Here is a 20,700-nt window from a genome sequence, read left to right as displayed (position 1 = left end):
TCATTATAAGCATCTGTATGGTCATGTGCCGCAGCTGAGTAACACATGAGGACCCTGCAAGCTTGCAGGGTTACTGGTCCCCAATGGAAGGACCATGGTGACTAGAGTGAGGCTTTTTGCCACTCTGGTCAGGTGTCATTCTTCTTCAGATTGTACCTACATTTATTTATCTGCTGAGTGCCCTAACCTAAAGCTATTCCTTCGGTAACTTCTTAAAATCTGAAACGTTTCAGATACTAAGATGTCTGAAAAAAGACAAATCTTGAAGTCTGCGAAATTTTATGATAAACTGACTGGCTGTGGACAAATGCCCCAAAGCCAAACTGAGCCTCACGCACACACTGATCTCAGCCCCAGGCAATCTACTCTTAGCTGGCCCGGGTGGCTCACCTGCTACCTGCCCCATTACCCTCTCAGAGGGCGATCCGTGGGTAACAAACAGAAAACAGGGCTTTAGTCATGCTTACTCTCTTCTCTGTCAAGAATACAAACTCACTGGTTTCTCTTTGGGACAGTCAATTTGGACTCCAGTCCCCATGCCACTTATCCCTAATGAGAGGTTATAAACGCCCTCAAGGTGATTTCTGAAACTGAAGTAATGGCATAGGTATGCCCACAGGTGCCTTCCCCAACAGGGAACAAGCCTTAGCTTCCCCAGGGCTCAGGCTAGGGTTTCTGGGAAAATGGCAGCCCAGACTTCCTGCTTGTCTAGCTGACGCAAATTCGGGAAAAACTACAAAAGAGCCGTGGGCTTGGGTCTATTCCAAAAGTACATCACAGGGCTCTCTCCGACCTGAGCGTTCTGTGTTTACGGAATGCTGATGACAGGAGCTATTCTGCTCGCCCCAACACAGAGCGCGTTTGTGCACAGTTGGGTGGAGTGAGTCAACCACTGAAAGCCCAGGTCCAAGTGTAAGTGAGTTCCCTACATCTCCGTAGCTCACTCTTAATTCTAGTCGAGTTTGCTAGGCTGATTAAAAAGTTCCTCAAAATGTTCATGAGGAAAGTTTGATACTTCTTATTTAACAGGGAAATCAGGAAAGGAGAAATGTCACCAGCTTTGCTGTTTATGTCACAGCTTCAGACATGGTCTTTTTCTTTAGGTAAATAAAGTGGGACTGTCTTATTACCCAGCATGCCATGAGGTACCTGAATGAAACAAAAGTTCCAAAGCAGGAGAGCGAATTCAAATGCTTCCATCACACCAAGTTGATCTGTGCCAGGAAAAGGCATCCTGACCGAGGAGTCGGGGACCTGGCTCTCTATCTGCCTCTGCCTCATGTTTATGGGGTGCATTACCTTGGGCAAGTCACTTAATACTCTCCCCTTGTCTACAAAATAAAGATTTAAACTTTATTCTCTCAAGTCCTTCTGGTTATAAAGTTGAAGCTGTGAGTGTGAGTTCCATCATAAGCAAATACACTTTAATGCATATAACCAAAAAACTGCTAGTGAAAAGACAGCCGAATGTTAAAATTTGGGCAGGGCTTGGCCGCCTATTCTAATAGAGCGAAAGCCAAGTGTGGAGAGGAAATTGTATCTCAAGTAGAGGTTATTTCTGCACTTGACCTACCTACTTGAGAATAGGCAATTTTCTGCAAATGGACTACAATGTCTATACCAGTGATTTCCTACCTTTTGTGGTGGAAACGCTCTGATTATTCATTTAATTTCATAACATCTCTCCTTTATAGATGATATACATTTAAAAATTAAAAGAATGAAAATTTTTGTTTTGTTGTTTAAAATCTAAAGTAACCCTGCAGATAATAAGCTCCACCAGGGAAAATCAGAACTGAGAGCCTGGCTGCAAACCCACTTATCCTGAAATGGGAGGAAGGAAGGATGCCAAGTGAAGAGATTTCCATGGAGGGATCTGTAAATTGTCATTTTCGGCCGAGAGATACAGGCCTGGCTTTGAAGAAATGATAACTGTAAGTGTCAGGCCTGAGTAAATTGCTTCTCTGTCACTCTAGTCTAATATCCTGGACTTTTAAACATTCTACTCTATCCCTACTACTCATCTCCCTAGATTGTAGGGGGGAGGGTATGTTGCTAATCTACTCAAATACTGGAGCTTCGGTAAATTCAAAAATATACCCTACCTTTGTACACCATATTAATTTTATTCTAAAATGTTTTCACACCAACAGTTCTGGGACGTGGATGAGATTTACAACAGATGAGCACACTACTGTATCTTGAAAAACTGATACAGTTTTAAGTCAACACTGAGTTATCATCTATGATGTCTGAGGTTACGGGAAACACTCAGAGTGTGGATGTACATAGGAGCATGCATGAACAAGACAAATGTGTCCTAGGAAAAAGCTTCATACTGACACCTTGTTACTGATTTTGAGCCCATCTATCCCTAAGATGACAAAGAAAGGGGCCACAGAAAGCTCAGTATTGGGGGACTAAGAAAAGGTAACTCTTCCTTTCCAACTGAGCCCTAAGTCAAGCCTGTGACCTGGACTGTGGGAAATGTTTATGAAGCAGGCAGCATGGGTCTAAGACTGTTGGTGGATTGCTAGGATCGAATGGCCCATCTGAGCTGAGAAGGAGGGCAGACAAAGCACTCTAACTTGGGGTGCATGTCTCAGGACCCACTCCTCTCTCCTCCCTGCCCAACTGCTGGCACCCCACGGTATCAATGGCCTCACTACCCCAGCCACATGGGGTCTGGCAGGATGTGCCACTCAGAAACTCCTCAGCCCAAGCTTTTCACATCGTTATTGTTACTAAGCAAACAGACTTTCATATTTCACGAAGCAGAGCAAGGCTGCTGCTACAATTCTGGGTTCGACTGACTGCCTCCTTCTAATGGTTGAAAGTACGAAAATGTCTACATGTAATATACATGACGGGAAGGCAGCTGCATCACAGATGCACATATCGGGGTGGTGTGCTCCCAAAAATCAAGGACATTTTATGAACTGGTTTCTGGATAGTTTCTTTCTAGCATTTTCCTTTTAATCAGTTCCTTTCTCCTTTGCTTCTCCAGCTTCTTATTTTTCTGGGGAATCAATTATCTCATAATTCATAGGCATTAACCATAAACAAACAAAGATGAAGTACAAAGGTCACAGGCTTGCATGTACAATTTTATAGCTGTCATATATGGAATTTTAATGAACAGCCTTCTAGGCCAATATATTCCAAACACTTTATTCAGGGTCCATCATTTCAGAATTTAAGGACTCCAATCTAATTTATCCACATGGAAGTCTACCATTTTAACAGGAAAAATGCATACAGTTAAAAAAAAGACCATGGATTCAAAAACTCTTGATAGCTATTAAATGTTTCCTCCAAATATACTTTTCCCAGCAATATAAAAATATAGTGCAAGAGAGGAAAGACAGCAATTTGCTTGCAAAATCACTTTTGCAGAAAAAGATAAAACACAGAATACTTCCCTAAAAGTAATTTTGCAGATGCTGTTTCTAATCTTGCACTCTGTGAATTCGCATGACTTCTGCAATTATTAGCAGTAGCCCCTGAGCAGATAAACATCACAAAACTCTCTGAGAGTTCTGGAGAAAGGATGAAGGGCACTTGAATGCTCCCAGCCATGATCTCCAATTTGCTTATTATTAGAGGAAGCAGGAGTAAATACAAAAGGGGCTATTTCGGTCAGGCAACGGCCAATGCCGAGGAGAGAAGGCACATTCACACCCCTCCTGACTTCCCATGTAATGAGGAGCAATTAATTCATCTTATTGTGCTTCCAAATGCCAAAGACTCCATTCACATCAAAGAAAAATGTGTCAAGGCTTTGGCTATTGTTCATTTTTAAATGCACTGAGCTATATTTAGTATTTTATAATTGTCAATAGTGTTTCCTTTCATTCTGATATGGAGCTCAGCAGCATTATGGATTGCAGATGAGGATCCAGGTGATTTGTAGGTATGCCTGATGGTTCTCCCCCAGGAAGCCTGGGATTTAGATCAGTTAATGCAGATCTGGGTGTGGAGAGAAGGCCCCCTTCTGACATTAGCCCCTACCACTTCAGAGGTGACAGTGAGAGGCCGGGGGGTAAATCTTCCCTGAAAAGCCAGAGGAACCTAAGCAGGCAGCTGGCTCAAGTTTAGCTCCAGACTGAGTACCAACTCCCAACACTCACCTTTTCTGTTTAATTCAAACATCCAGACACAATGAAAAAGGGCTCAGTGGAGGGGAGACAGTGCAAAAGCACCTCAAGACAAGGGAAAGGACCCTCACCCTTGACTAGCTCTCTCTGGGGAGGCACCACGACATCAATCAAAGAGCTTGGTCTTTGGTGCCAGACAGCCCTGGAATCAGATTCAGACTTGTGACCCTGGGCAAGTCAAGTAGGCATTCGGAGCCTCTGCTTCCCCCTTTCTAAGGTGAGAGTAACAGCACCCATTGTCAGGACTGCATCAAACACTCTGCACAGTGCTGGCAGCCTTGCCATTCAGTGAACTTGGAATCTATGGGGCCCACGTGATCAGCCATCCAGGCTTGATCCTGCTCCAGATCTGCAATGCTTAGGAGTCCTGGCCCTCATGACATAATCTTGGGGCCCATTGCTATTCTAGGGCATTGTCTACACTGGAGGCCAATTCACAATAGGATTTCTCTCAGAAGGGACAGGAATGTAGAATGAGGCTGTTTCTGTCCCCCTTAAAAAGAAAATCCAGACCTGGCTCAGTTCACATGGAAAGATAAACGTGTTCAGTCCTCTTTTACGCTACGTTCTGCATCACCACATGGCTGACGGGAGGTTCTAATTCCATCACACCCAAGCATGAGAAATTAACTGTCTCCAATCTTTGTCTTAACTAGGTTAAGTTAAAAACAAGGTAATGAAAATATCGTTGAGGAGACAGGGGGCATGTCATGAATGCAAAAGAACTCCCAGAAGATGGGGAGATGCCAGGAAAGGCAATGTATCATTTCCCAAATCCTGTGACAAGGCCAAGCATCTTGGTGCTGGCGCTGAGACAAAGGACGTGGCTGTTCCAGGCTTCCTTAGCCTTGTGCGCTGCTAACGGCCGCCTCCTGATGGAGCAGAGCGGCTCAGAGGGCCATGGGGCGCTCCAGCGGATGAAGTGACCTGTGTCTTCCCTGTGGACTGGATGGAATCAGTGGTGGTACAACCAGGATGCAGCAGTGTGGACTGCAGCAATGCGTCAGCGAAGTTCTTGAACTCCCCAAGAGAATTAAATCAACAATTTTGAACTTTAAGCTCTGTGCTTATTGGAAGGCATGGCAGATTGGGAAGAATGGCCTGTTCAGAAATCAAATCACAAAGGCCACCAGGGTGAGAATGAAGAAAATGGCCTCGGGGAGCACACGTAGCTCATAAATTAGTCACCAACGACTGGACACAATCACAGAAACTTGGCTCTTTTTTTTTACTGCACTGGGATGATGCAATGCCAGCCAGGACAGGCTTTTCTTTAATACACATCCGGAGCTTGACACGAATACATCAACTGCCTAAGATGTATTCCTGCTAAGGTTAGGGCAGAGTGAAGACTTCTCATCATCTTACTATTCATCAAAACACACTCCAGAACAGAAATGGCCTGGTCCAGCTTTACAGGAAGGTGACAATGGTCCACAATGTGGTGGTCTGCAGAGCTTGGCAGTGGCCCCCACAAGCCTCTGAAGCCAGCCAACAAAGGACTGCCTTTCTGCGGCTACTGGGGAATGGTCTCTGGGCAGGGCCTGGACGATCTCCGGAAAATCGAACTCTCCGTATAGAGAGACTCAGAGCAGGACACTCTTAAGTAGGAACTCTGAGTAGGACAGAAAAGACTGCTTAATGCATGGAGAATATTTTCGTGTTCTTTCTACATGCTGGGATAATAAACCCCTGGAGCTTAAAAACATAGGTAATGATCTTTTGATACATTAATGGTGAGTGGAATAATTCAAGGTAGAGAATAATTTCTAAGCTTCAGGCCTGTCCTCCGACCATGTAAGTCTCCCAGACAGGCTGCTGCCAATCACTGCTCAACTGAAGCAGGGGCTAAACTAGGGGAGAGGCGGATATGCTGGCAATAAATGAAACTGCTGTGGGTGACACTGCTGTGGATGCAGCTGGTGACAGAAGGTCCAAGAGTGAGCTCTCAGTCATCATCCTTGGAGTTCCTACATGCATGCTCCACAGACCAGTAAGCCACCTGCACAGTGTGACTGCATGGGCCCATCTTCTCCTTTATAACTAGAACCAGGCCCAGCTACAAAGCTGTGGGTCACCTAGAACCCACTGAATACCCGAAGAGTGGTGGGTCAAAAGGTTTTTGTCTGGGCAGGGGCCAAACATATGCTACTCCCATCCCTGAGAAATGGCTCCCTTCATGATAAGCTCTCTTTGTGAGCAGCAGTTAGCACTCTGACTTGTTTTTTTAAAAAAATTAAAAAATTAAAATGAATCTGAAAGTATGTTTAATGTCCAAAATTCTGGCACTCTGGTCATCAACGCCTTGCATTTCTTTATCCACGTTAGCTGGCTCTTGCGTCTCAGTGGCACTCTGCTGACCCCTTCGCCCCTTTTCCCTACTGCCCAGGCCCTCTGCTCCTAGCTCTTCATCTCCTCACATCACTCCCTGACCACGTCACTATTCCCTGGACTGTCTTGCCCTTGCATCTCTCCCTTACGGCTGTGTCTGTGTCTAAGGCAATGCCAAATTGTCAGCCAAGTCTATCTTGGTTTAGGGTGTTATAAATTGTAGAGAAAAAATCTCATGTTGGTGCCAATGGCTTCAGCCCAAATTCATAGTAGATAGTGGGTAACAATCTAGATTAGTTTTAGGACAGGGCCAAAGAAGAAGAGACCGTTTTCATTAGATTTTTCTCAGGAAAATAAATGGCAAGGAAAAGACACGACTGGTGGAGGAATGGGGGTGGAGGGAGATTGAGATCCGTTGGGAAATGAGGGCGGGGTAAAGGGAATTAGAAAACATAAGAACAATTTTTTGCCATTTGATTTCACTTAAAAAGAACTTCTGAAAATACGTCCAAATGAAAATGATCATTTCCAATGGTACAAGCATTAATGTTTAATATGGCCTTCTCCGTACTTTTTAACTTTTTGTTACATTTTAAATTTCGCAGTAACAAAAACCTCATGGTTAATTTTGATGCACACTTTGAGTATCTTGCCATGATTTTAAGAGAACCCAATCTTTAATAACCTAAGTTTCAAATGCTGCTATTGAACAGGTGCAGTGTACCCTTTCCAACTTAATAAGGATAGAACTCTTAAACAGAATTTATTCTACAGTGAGGAAGAAAATGTACACAGCAGTCCAAGTGGACTGGAATGGGGAGCCAGCCAAGGGGGATGATAAGGACCGATGAGTGCTCTTAGGCCCCAGAGGTGTGTGTGTGTGTATGTGGTGGTCCCTGGTCCATGCATCTCTCTGACTCAGTCATTACAGCAACCGCTAAATTAGTAAATATCACCCCCTCCCCGCCTGCTCCCCATGGCCCACAGATGAACCTCACTTTCCATGGGGTGATTCTAGGAATGTTAGTCTCCTCGGGTGTCATTTCCCATCCATTGCCTCCAACCAGATGGTGTTCCTCATGGTTCCCCAAACACCCCTATATCTCAGTGGAAGTTGTGCCCTCCTCTTTGCTAAGATCTAAGGGTATCTCTTCCACGAGGCTTTCTTTAATCTCCCACACTCTCAGGATTAACCACCCGCTCACTATGCAGTCTTTGCACAACTCTTAAATTTCTCCTGCAGAGCCCACCTATCCCCAGCTGAGGATAATCTATTGGGAATCTTGTCTTCTCCCCAAAAATAACAGAAAAGTTTAGTCTTCCTCAAGAACAGAGACTTTGCTTGTAATTTTCTGTGCCCAACTTCTATTAAGGCAGTGGTTCTCAACCTTCTGGCCCTTGAAATACAGTTCCTCATGTGTGACCCAACCATAAAATTATTTTCGTTGCTACTTCATAACTGTAATGTTGCTACTGTTATGAATCGTCATGTAAATATCTGATATGCAGGATGGTCTTAGGCGACCCCTGTGAAAGGGCTGTTAGACCGCCAAAGGGGTTGAGACCCATAGGTTGAGAACCCCTGTTAAGCAGTCTAGAGCACACTGGGTGCTCAATGAGAAGTTGACTGGACTGAATTAAGTCATCACTTCTGTGCTTTTAGAGTTGGACTCGACACAGAATCTTAAACTTTTACTACAACACATTTTGTTATAAAAATTGGAATTAAAGTCCACACACAAAAAGAGGGATGTGGCTCACAAACAAGCACTGTGGGAACAGTGCTGTTAGCCGCTGCTACGCTGACCTTTGGAACTCACTCAACAGACCTGCGTCTCGGGCATGACTCATCCATAACTTACATGAGAATGACCACTCTCTTCTTGAGTGTTTTCTTTGGAGGAATATGGCTAAACAGACCATAGAACTAAAAACCTAAATGGGACATGTGAGCTTCTGTAAGGTTAGGAGGGAAAGCTGAGAGGCAGACATCTCTTCTTCCTTCTGCCTAAAGCACTGTGGTTTTTCGAACCTTATTCAGTGGAACAGCCAAAAGAAGCCATGGCTGAGAATGAGAGAGTCTGAGCTTCAATTGAAACAGCCTTTATTCTTTTATATGTTGAAGGTTTCAATAAGATTTCAATCTGAAACATGAGTTTTGCTGCTTAAAAATGTCTGCAAAATCACTAGACTAAAAAAAAAAAAAAGAAATTCTACTACACCCTTCCCTAGGAAGTGAAGAGAGCCTATAAGGTTAGGCAGGCTCACGGGGAAGCCATAGCTGGCAGTGGCCCCAGGTGAGAGCCAACCACTTATTCAAATTCCAAAGGAGGGCAGGGAAATGGAGTTTGGCTTCAGTCTCCCCAGGAGGGCCACACGCCGTGGTCCACCCCAGAGAACAGAACTCCTTAGACTTCTGAGCATGTGGAGAATAGTGAGCAGCCTGGCTGAGGCAGGAACTGCAAGGACAGGTCCTGAGATGGTCCGTCACCAGCCACCGTCTCCAGGAAGCCTTGCTACATCTCAGGCAAAGCACAGCGTCTCTTCTAAGTCTGGATACTTTCTGCTACCCCAGCGCCTGCCCAGAAGCTATCTTTGCTGTTGGTGGGGATGACTTCAACTTTCAGTGGAGACTTTATCTCATTAGTTAGTGTGGGAGGCCAAGCAGATGTGGCTATAAGCCTGACCCCACAATGATCTCAGCAAGGAGGCTCATCCCTGCCTCCCACAAATGTATGTGACTCCCAAGCTGAACAAGCAAGTACAGATGGAGCGGTGAGATCTACTCCTCCTACAAGGTCATAAGATCTGAGCCCATGTCCTGGGGATGACTGCTAGGGAAGCTAAGGAGGGCATCTTTTATATATAATGCCCCTGAGAGGTCAAAGCAGCCACATCTCTGCAGGCAGGTGACAACCTTATTTTCTTCAACTGTCCTAGTACCCTCAGAGTGGTGACACAGCAGTACTGCAGCTATGATCACATCACCCTGGGTTACTGACAATCAACACAGTGTCAATCACAAATTAAGTCCACATTTTGAGCAAGAGCTCAAAAAGTCGTCTTCTAAAATGTGGGTGCTGCCCTAGCTGATTTGGCTCACTGGATAGAGCGTTGGTCGATGCTTCTCTCTCATCGATGTTTCTAACTCTGTATCCCTCTCCCTTCCTCTCTGTAAAAAAATCAATAAAATATATTTTAAAAAAATAAAATATGGGTGCTGAGGAAAGGCTGGTAGCAAGGGCTGCCTGCCTAGCTCCAAGGGATGGGAGGGGTGACAGGTTATCTACAGTGTGTGCTGATGTGAAGCCTTCCATTTGAAAACATTCTCCCATCTCCAGGAGTAACAGCCTATCTGTAGGATTCAGAAAGATCTGAGTTCACATCCTAACTCTGACATTTATTAGGCTTGGCTTTTGGCAAGTCAATTAAACTCCTGGAACCCTGGTCTCCTAAACACTCCTCAAATCCGCATAATGGCTGGAACTTTGTGTGTGGTGCGGGTAAACGGGAGAACCTGCGGGAGAGGCTCTGTGCCACACCGCCTCCTGCCTTTCAGCTCCCAAAGAGCAGCACGTCCTCCAGGCCGCTGGTCCCTGGGATTCCCTCCACATCTTATTTTGGCGCTTCCTGCGAACACTTATCCAGCAGTGCCCTAATTTCACATTCCCCTCTGCAGGGCCCGCTCTGTGAATAAGGGGTGGGCTGTTAGCTGCCCACCGTGATGAGCGCCATGCCTGGAACACGAAATTGGTATTAGCTGATGGGAAGAACAAAGGCCTCCATTTTTCTGAGGATAACGTGGTAGCGAGGAAGGAAAGAAACTACAGGAAGATGGAAGTGGTTCTTGGAGCTGAAATTTGGAGCCAGATGCTACCCGACTGCCTCTGTCTCTGCTTCCTTGTGTCTGCCCCACAGGATGTGCCAGGGTTGTAAGTGGGGGACGTCTTATTATTTTTATTTTTTAAGAACAAACACAAATACAACTGTATGTTTGTGTATATGATATGTATAAGGCAAGGGCAAAACTGTTTCCATTGAGGAAGATTCTTAAATCATCAAGTGAGAAAAGGAGTGCTTCCAGCACCCACAGGACCCCTTCTGAACAGCAGTGCGCCTGCGTCACTTAACAGGGTTTTCAGTTTAGGGCTGTGTGCCCGGAGGGTCCATAGGAACCACACAGATAGCGTAGAAATAGAGCAATTTATAACATCTCAGATGGAAACACAACATTGATGTCGGTACACCTCTTTGTACACCATTAATCTGTTAGCACAGAGAAACTAGAAACAGTCAGAACTTGAGCAAATACTGAGGTAGTTACATCCACATAGAGAGGAATGCACCTGTGGTTAAAAAGCAGGATCTAAGAAGTTATCTTAGTCTTCCAACTGCTCAGCCAGTGCAGCTAAAAGCCAGCCACCGTCAGCCACACGTGCGAGCGAGCCAGCATGCTGCCCACTGCAGAGGGCACACCGAATGCTCCTTCCTGGAAACTAGCGCTATTCCACAGCCAGACTTGTTTGCATAAAAAAAGTTGGAGGACTTTGGGAAGGGTCCCAGCGTTCAGCACTCAGTGCTGTGAAATTACACGCTATTCTTTAGGTTCACAATGAAAACATGAATTTACTTAATGTGTGGAAAAAACAGGACAGAACCAAAAATGGCATGTGGGAAAGGCAACAATATGAGCTACAAACTCATTTTTATTATAAAAATTCCTCCATATAAACTATAATCTCTGCATTTCTAAAATGGGGTTGGGGAAGTAGTGAACGTCACACATGCTTTACTGCCAATTTTGGAAGGGAGAACTTGTATTTAAAATATTGTCCATGACACCATTTTTGCTATGAAATATATTTTTAAGGGGCGGAAACTGAGGCACATGTAAAAACATTTTACAGTAAACTCAATTATCAGTGGAATTGCAAATACGGATTTGATAGGAGGCGTAGATGTTTTTTGTAAGGTCTCACCTTAAATTTCTTTTTTAACTTAGAAAACAACATTAAATATCGTGGAAGAAATCTAGCAGAAAATACTCTGTGTTGGAAGAACACATGAAAAAAGTTATATGGAAAGGTTATATTTTTTCTGAGTATTTTCAAAAATACATCAAAAGCACAAATTAATTTCTAAATATTTTATTAAAAGTAATTTCATGATGACCACCGTGGAAATGATTCTTGTTTATAATTTCCACACCAACTTTGTGTCCCTGGATTTTTTTTTCCTTCTCCTAGCCCAGGGCTGCTCGGTGGATATTTGAAGGTTAAAAAAAAAATCAGGTTTTTGTGCTGAAAAGTTATCAAGACCAGCTCTCTGCTGCATTTGCATTGTTATTAGGGACACACACGCGCACACATACTGGGCTTAATGTGAGGCTAGTTCAGAAACAGAGAGATTAGACACAAAGAAATGTAAACAGCTCTCACATGCGAGGAAACTAGGTTACGAGAATCCCAGCACCAGGCATTCACCAGTCACCATGGAAAACAGGAAGTGAGATGCATAGCAACCACAAGCCAAAAAGCAGGAAAGCGCATACCTTTAGCTTGGAATGAAAATCACGAGATTTCCTTCTGGCAAGAACCTGAATGTGACTAGACACCTGCAGGGTAGGGGAAGGGAGGAAAACAAAGGAAAAGCCTGTAACCATGGAGATGAAAAGCCCCCTACAACTGGGCAAGCCAGACGTACCTTAATGGCGGCTTGAATTTCTCGAACTTTCTTTCTTGCTAAGACCTGTATATGACTAGACACCTACATTGTTCGGGTTTATGAGGGGAAACAAAACAAAACAAAAAAACAAAAAAACAAAAAACAAAAAAGGAAATCAAATATAAAATTGCTATTCCTTAGGAGGGTTTGGGGTGGGGTGGGGTGGGGGGGAGGTTATTTGCATCGCAACAAAGCTCTGCAGTTAGGAATACACAGTCCCAGCCAGACACCAAGCCCCCAGCGCTGCTCTCAGCTTTTCAGACTGGGTCATCACTGCAGTGACTTGATTCAGGAGGAAAGTTCAGGCTAATCTAGTGTTTTTCTCACCCGGGAGCAATCACGGACATGGGATGAGAGGGGGAGAGTGGGGTTGTTTTCGTTATAAAATTAAAAAGGTGGGGGTAGAGGTAAATGAAAATATTTATAGCTTCTCAGTATAGGGAGGGAAAATCCCTTTTTCTCAATTTAGAAGAGATGATCCATAAATTAGCACATTCTGCACAATCAAAAAGCTGAAGCTGTCGGTTGTATTCTGATCTCATTAAGAGCTCTGGATTCTGTAGCAAATGTTAAAATAATACTGACATGTAAATTAGATCTCAAAGTGAAATGGAAAGACCCAGTTAGCAGAGCATTTCCCCCCTTATAAATATCTTTAATCCTTCCACTCTTTTGGGTATTGACTGGGCGCCAAGTGGATTTGCATATTATTACAAAGCGCAAAGTGTGAATACAGCCAGCCAGCCACCCTGTTAAAAATCTGGGTTGAAAACCACACGGATTTGCTGAACAACAAATTCACATTGGAGAGGTATCACCAACTGCTGCCTCAAAACATCCCCAGGATGCCGGGGTGTGGAAACCAAGCCAAGCCTGGCTTCTGAGACACAATGATTCCACTGGGTAAACAAATTTGCATCTCTTTCCACGGGACTTGGTTAAATTTAGAAGAGTCCCCCAGTGAAGGGGTCGGGCACATGACCAGGGACCGTGGACCAGCAGAGGGTCCAGGCCCAGCACGTTCCGCATGCTGGGAATTAGATCTTATCTGTTTTTGTCTGTTTCAAAAAATTTAGAACCTCCAATGTAATAGTTCAGCTACTCAGACTATGAGACAACGACTTTATTTCAAACACTCTAGCAACTCTAAAAAAAACCCCAGAATTTATGATAATACAAGATCCTTTTATCTTTAACTTTGTCTTTGCGTTTAAATTAATTTTTTTTCAATTTTTGCCTTTCAAAAAATTTACAGAGAAGCAGGAACTCCCCCATCCTCCTCACACCTCCATCCGGCTCCTGCTTTACTTGTTTCCAACCGAATTTTGGTCTGATGTGGTTCTCGGACTTGGACTTAACGAGGACCACTGCACACTGTCAGGGGAACATCCACAGAACAGACAATGTCCTGGGCCTGAGCACTGGCAGGAGGCCACTTCCCTCTGTGCTGACTCAGCAGCCAGGCTCCGGCTGGGGCACATGTAGCATTCCTGGGGAAAAGCTCTCCCCCATCATCAACACTCATGAAAACAACTCGTCACTGAGCAGAGGGCTGGAATCTGCTGCTCAGGCTTAATGAGACCACAGTTGAGCTTGCCTTCTGGTTTCATGGTAGTTTTTAAAATCTACAGATCCATCAGCATAAGTCAACATTAAAAAGTAAAAAATAAATTTTTTTTCTGTTAACAACTCACCCATGAGATGTTTGATTTTTCCCGTCCCCTCCTTCCCCTTTCTTTCTTTTTTGTTTTTGGTTAAACAGGAATTTCTCATCCATTCCAGTTTTGAACTGGGTCAGAGATTCGGGCTGCTTTACATCAGAAAAAAAGAGAGCCAGAGCCCTGACAAAGGGGAGAGGAAATGCCTGACACTGCTCTGCGCAAATACATTTACGTTGTAACTTCATTTCAGTCACAGCAGCTACTAACACAAAGCCATAGCTTAAGGAGCAACGGTTCCCTGGACGCACATCATTCAGTATCATATTCAGGCCAATACTCATGGCTGCTAGTGTTACTTTTTCATTGAAATGATGACTAATATTATAGTTGTTCCAGGATTTTACAATGCACAAAAATCTCAAAATTTCATGGCCTGCAAGTATATTTGCACCTGCAGCATGTGTAGTGTTTGCAGATGCATAGTTTGGGAAAGAAATAGAACTTTTAAAATACAGTGCAGGAGCAGTTTTATATACTGTCCTTAGTAAAACTTTCCCATATGTATAAAAAGGGCTCTTAAGACCACACAGTCAAGGGTCACTGAAATGATGAACAGTGAAAACTGAGCCAATTTAAAACACCAATTTAAACATCACTGACGTCCTTACAGGGAACTCAAAATGGGGGCTCCTAGGAGCCGAAGCACAGACAGCCACTGCAGCCAAAATGCCTCCTTGGGCCATTTGCTGACATGCACAATTTCCAGGTAGGTTATTTTACCTGTTTTCTGGTTCTCGTCTTCCCCGTCCTGAGTTTGATGTATCTGGCTATCAATTCATTCCTACCTGCAAGAAAGAAGAATTTACAATAAGGTGGATCACAAAAATTATTAAAAAGCCTCTGAAAGCTAAGAATATAATTCAGAATCTGTTGCAGCTGTAAGTTTACTAATGCTAGGAAAATAACACAGTGCCATTATTGTTTGCAAAAATACTTACTAGGAGAAAATAAGTCGAGGGACATTAATTCTGAATTACAATCGGCAATTGAGGATAGAAATTTGCTTTTTAAAAATGCACCTTTTTGTTTCTTTGCATGCTTGCATCTAAATGGGTGGTCACTTGTATAAGCAACAAATACAAGCATTAGTGTGGGAATCTGCAAACCCCTTCTGTTCTAGTCTTATTTTTCATATCCATTCCTCCTCACCCAGGTTTCTACTTGTAGTTACCTCCAGTTGAATTATAGCCACAAGAGAATGAGCTGCTGTGGCCACAGAAACCCTACAACGATAAGTTAATAGTATGAAAACTGACATCCCCTAAAAGTAGTCACTGTACTAGTAACTACACACAAGACTGTGTCTATGAAAAAGAATGACTCAACCTCCTCAAGACTTTATAATCTCTTTTTTGGGGGTGAGGAGATGGGGGGAAGAAAATGTCTAAAAGTATACCCAAAGACTTTCTATCAGTACCCCGCCAGGAGAGAGAAGTTTCAAACAGATTACCTGACTTCAAAGAACTATGATATAACAGGAAAGTATAACCCCAAAGCTGAGTGGGGGAAATGTAATACTACATGACATAAAAACCCACTCTTACAAGACATGGGTTCAAACTGTAACTATAATCATAACTGTATAGCTGGTTGTATAATTTGTGCTTGCTGTTTTACTTCCCAGACATACTCCCTGAGGAGAGCAAGAACTTGGTCTTACTCCCCAAGCTCCGTTCCCACTGAGAAAGAACAAACAAGGAAATAACACAGCCTCTGCTGAAAGGCAGTGGCCACGTCCACCAGACCTCCCCTGGCAGAGTAAAAAATTGGCAGCGCTAATGAAGACCAATGCGAGAGTGTCCTTGTGGAAATCTTGTCTGAGAATTCTAAATACTGTCCCCCATCATTGTCTAGAACAGTGGTTCTCAACCTTCCTAATGCCGCGAGCCTTTAATACAGTTCCTCATGTTGTGGTGACCCCCAACCATTAAATTATTTTCTTTGCTACTTCATAACTGTAATTTTGCTACTGTTATGAATCATAATATAAATTATCTGATATGCAGGATGTATTTTCATTGTTACAAATTGAACATAATTAAAGCCTAGTGATTAATCACAAAAACAATATGTAATTTTATATGTGTTTTCCAATGGTCTTAGGCGACCCCTGTGAAAGGGTTGCTCGACCCCCAAGGGGTCGCGACCCACAGGTTGGCGACCCACAGGTTGAGAACCACTGGTCTAGAACATTCCTGCAAGCGCGGCTCTGTCCACCACCTGCTTGTGCTAGGACCGTGCAATGCATCGTCAGCCCTAGAAGACAAAGGAATCGTGGAAGTTTTGGGGCCAGGAAAGTGTCTCTGGGTCATCCACTCTCACTCTTAAAAGTCGAAGTCCTTATTAGCCGAAGCCAGCACTCCTAGAATTCAGGAAGTGGTCCATTTCATCTTAAAACCTTTAAGATTAAAAGGACCCTCCTTATCTGTGGCTTCTTGTAACTTTCTTCCTCAGGTTCTTCTTGTTCCTCCTCACAAGAATCAAGGCTAGTCACTGATGCACATGACTAAGTTTCAGATATTAATGACGGCTTTCAGGTCTGCCTGGAGTTGTGCCCAGGCCAAGCCTCCCTGTTCCTTTGTTATCTGTGACAAGCTTTGCAGCACTTCCACCCCCCACCCCCCCATCCTGTGACCATCCTTTGTCTATTTTCCTTGCAAAGCCTAAAGCCCAGAACTGCAGGGATACTCCTGCTGGGACAGCTCCACATCAGAGTGGGTGCATCACCTCACTCATCCCAAATACTCTACTGGCTCATGCAGCACTGCCTCTGATTTGGGGGGACCACGATGAACTGCCAACTTGCATCAATCTGAACTCCTAGGTTCCTTTCATATGGGTTACCACCCTGTGTCCAGTCCTTTTAAGCACAGTTACAATTTTCAGATCCAAATACAGAACCTGAGATTTGTTCCTATTGCATTTCATCCCATTAGATTAAGCCTGTCATTCCAGCCTGTCGGGATCTTCTCAGATCCTGATTCTATAACTGAACTCACCCTTCAACTGCGGAAAAAGAACTTGGAAATTCAGTTTTGAGGATTGCTTCTCTAAGGATTCCCTTTCAAACTTTCGAGAACTACCAATATCTCCTTGTCGTGTCATCGGGTTTACTTCTCCATCTCTCCGATGGTTGTACAGATTTTGCAATTTGTTTCAAAGGCTCGCGGACAGCAGAGCCCAGCTAGGAGTGGCTAATTACCAGAAGCCAGACCTAAATGACAATGTCTGCGGACGAGCCAAGCATGCTCCAGCTCGGGGCCTTACTGTGCACCCTGCTCAGGGACAGGGTGCACAGTGAGGCCAGGATGTCTGAGTGGCCAGGATGAAGTAAATCCAGGGCTCTGTTTTATATGTAATTTTATCTGAACCTTATCCAGATGGCAAAAATGTCTCCTGCCTCACACGAGCATATTTTCTGTGAAAGCAGACAGAATTACTTGTTACGTGTGACACATCACCTGCACAACTAACTTTTAATTTCTTATGGCCCTTGGCTGAATGAATGAGGTCAATATCTAGGATGGCCACATTTGCATAGAGTCTGGAGTCTACACAAATGGCACCCCTTAGAGTTAAACAATATCAACTCATATGCTGATTACAATATTTCTAAAAATTGGTACTTCTCCAAGAGGCACTCGCTGGGTATCTACTGTGCAGAGCTCTATGCTACCATCATCATTTCACTGAATTCTTGTTGTGACTCTCACATCCCTTATGCTTTACAAAATGACCCTTCAAAACCATGTGTTTCTTTTAGACCATATTTCAAGGCATAAAGAGTAATTAACTTGAGGTTCTTATGTGTTTCTTCTTGCCTCCTTAAGGAATATCATTGATTCAAATGTGCTTTTTCCTAGAGACTTTTATTTTTATAATTTTTAAAAATATACTTTTATTGATTTCAGAGAGGAAGGGAGAGGAAGAGAGAGAAGCAACAATGATGAGAGAGAATCATTGATTAGCTGCCTCCTGCATGCTCCCTACTGGGGATCAGGCCCACAACCCAGGCATGTGCCCTGACCTGGAATCAAATAGTGACCTCCTGGTTCATAGGTCAATGCTCAACCACTGAGTAACTCCAACTGGGCTATTTTTACAATTTTAAAAATTCAAAATCAATTAACATGAAGTATCTACTGTGACCGAAGCAGTGTTAATCACTTTATTTCATATGAACTTTTTAATGACCATCAGGGTGGCTTTGTGCACAGAAAAACACTATTTAGGTTTACCTGTTAATAAAAATATATATTTCATTTGCTTAGTTGTTTTTTTTTTAAAAAAAAAGAAAAACCTTTAATACCTAGATCACTCTGAAATTTTAACTTCAACTCATACATTATAATTTTTATAATCACTTTCAAAGGTCCATTCGAATAATAGTTGGCCCATTTTATAAACCTAAACTCCTTTAAACATTTAAAACTGTATTTAATTTATAATGTATTTAATTCTTTTCAATATTAGAACTATGTGATTCAACTTATAAAACCTTTTCTTAAACAACTCTTAAATACTTAATAAATTATCTTAAATACTCCAATATTGCTTACAAATCTAGTAAGACCTCAACCCTACCCCAAATCAAGTCTAAATTAATTACCCCTTGGCACATTTTAATTTAGAAATACAGGCTAACCTGTTAAATGGGCCAATTTATTTTATTTTATGGAGGGGCAATTTATTTTAATTAATTAACTTGAAATATCAAATATGCATATATTCTTTAAGTAAAACTATTAATACTATAGCTTTGATTCTATTAACATCTTTTACTTTTATTTCTAAATCTTCCCAGAATTAAAATATGCTCACCTGTTAGGAAACAAGTATGCCATTCCAAATGATTGTGGAATATTTTTTTGGCTGCTTGGGGTTATTCATATTTTGGGAAAATCAACTAGGTTCTGAATGGATTCTTGTCAGTGATCCTGATAAGATGTCCTGAGACCTATTTTTCCTTCTATAGAATGGCCCTCTAAAGGGAGTGGACCCATACAGTCCAGAGCTCTGGATTTGAGTCATGGTACTAAGCTACAGAATTCCCTTACCAAGGATAGGGAGCTCAGCGGCACCAGCCACCACAGGTGTAACTGGCAATGGGTCTCGTCCACACAGCACCGTCTTATTTGCAGCCATGATCAGGATGTTGGACACTGGAAATGTGAACCCTCATTTCTCTTTCTCTCTCTTCCAAACACACATACATACACACACACACACACACACACACACACACACAAATGGTGGTGCTTCATCCAATGAACCTTACATTACAAAAATGAGTTTCAAAAAGTTAGCTTTAAAGTTAATCATGATATTCCTAAACTAATCCTACAGTCATGTGAGGACTATCTACTTTGTGCCTATGATGCCTGTCTGATGCATCAGGGATATAAAGAAAGGACTGCCTGCCTGCCAACAAAGAGTTTACTGTCCCACACAAGGGCTAAGATACACGAGCAAATCAGCTCTACACGTCAGATGACAACTATTGCCATGAAAGAGGTTCTAGTAGCGTGCATGGGTACTTGGCCACAAATAACTCGGGGAATCTAGAAAGCCTTCCCCAAAGTGGTGGGCCATAAGCTAGGCCTTTAAGGATAGTTTATATTTTCTCCAACATTTTATTATGAAAAATTTCATACATACAGAAAAGTTTTTTACAGAATGAATTTTACAGTGATCACTATATAGCCACCACCTAGAATCTACCATTCACTTTTTCTATACCTGCTTTATCACATCTTTCCCATCTCTCGATTCCTCTATGTATTTTACCAAGCCATCTTATTTTATTGATGTTGCTACTGCATTTCAAAATAAATGGCAGGCATAACACTTCCCCCTAAATACTTCAGCATGCTTATCACTAACTAGAGCGACAAGGCTGATTTTGACAGGTGGAATGGAGGGGAACAGGTAAAGACCAGTTCAGACAGAGAAGCAGCATTTCTTTAAATACATAAGCTTGCCCTAACCGGTTTGGCTCAGTAGATAGAGCATCGGCCTGCAGACTCAAGGGTCCCAGGTTCGATTCTGCTCAAGGGCATGTACCTTGGTTGTGGGCACATCCCCAGTGGGGGGGGGTGCAGGAGGCAGCCGGTCCATGATTCTCTCTCATCATTGATGTTTCTATCTTGCTCTCCCTCTCCCTTCCTCTCTGTGTAAAATCAATAAAATACATTAAATACACACACACACACACACACACACCACATGCCTGCTGCCCCTCAAGTTCCCCGACCACGGCATTCTCTTTCTGAGCTCAGGAGTCTCCAGGTTCTGCACTCATATCACCCACGGCATTCAGGACTCATCTCCTATAAATCCGTAATAGCTTATAGAGCTGAGTGGCAATGTCGCACTTCACCACTCAGTGTCATTATACTACTGGTTCTCTGAATCATAAAATTCCCTTCAGAAATGCACACCCTAACACTTCTGTAAGTCTGAGATTTGACAGCTGCAGCTGCCCTTGCTTTTCCCACAGGCAGCAGCAAAGATAAACAAGGCCTGACCTGCCATTTTCATACTATGATCTTCACCAGGCACCGCAATCCAGTTTTTATTTTATTTTTCCTTTCTCCTAAAGAACATAACACAGTTGAAATTGAGCCCATCATCGGCTTCTCCTGCAATCCGATTGCTGTGAAATTTCCTGCTTAAAGGGGCAATAGAGAGAGATTTCTACAGAAAGACCTGGAGTTTGCACTGTGCTTGCCTTACTCAGACAGAAGACTGGTTAACGTTGTTGTGGG

The 20,700-nt window shown here is 43.1% G+C and overlaps 1 protein-coding gene across 7 annotated transcripts in view; it reads right to left on the bottom strand.

Moving 5' to 3' along the window:
* TEAD1 (TEA domain transcription factor 1) overlaps positions 1–20,700 on the bottom strand; it is a 248,538-nt gene that overhangs the window by 51,110 nt on the left and 176,728 nt on the right. For 2 of the 7 annotated variants that reach the window (XM_006773180.2, XM_015570111.1), the window contains 3 exons: positions 14,654–14,718; positions 12,192–12,254; positions 12,040–12,102 (listed from right to left, as the gene is read on the bottom strand). In XM_006773180.2, the coding sequence (XP_006773243.1) occupies positions 12,040–12,102; positions 12,192–12,254; positions 14,654–14,718 (191 nt within the window). The remainder of the gene's footprint in view (positions 1–12,039; positions 12,103–12,191; positions 12,255–14,653; positions 14,719–20,700) is intronic. The other 5 variants (XM_015570117.1, XM_015570112.1, XM_015570113.1 and 2 more) reach the window with 3 other exon arrangements.

This window comes from Myotis davidii, unplaced genomic scaffold (assembly GCF_000327345.1).
Source record: "Myotis davidii unplaced genomic scaffold, ASM32734v1 scaffold946, whole genome shotgun sequence".
Taxonomy (NCBI): Eukaryota; Metazoa; Chordata; class Mammalia; order Chiroptera; family Vespertilionidae; genus Myotis; species Myotis davidii.
This window is presented reverse-complemented; position numbering and strand designations above follow the sequence as displayed.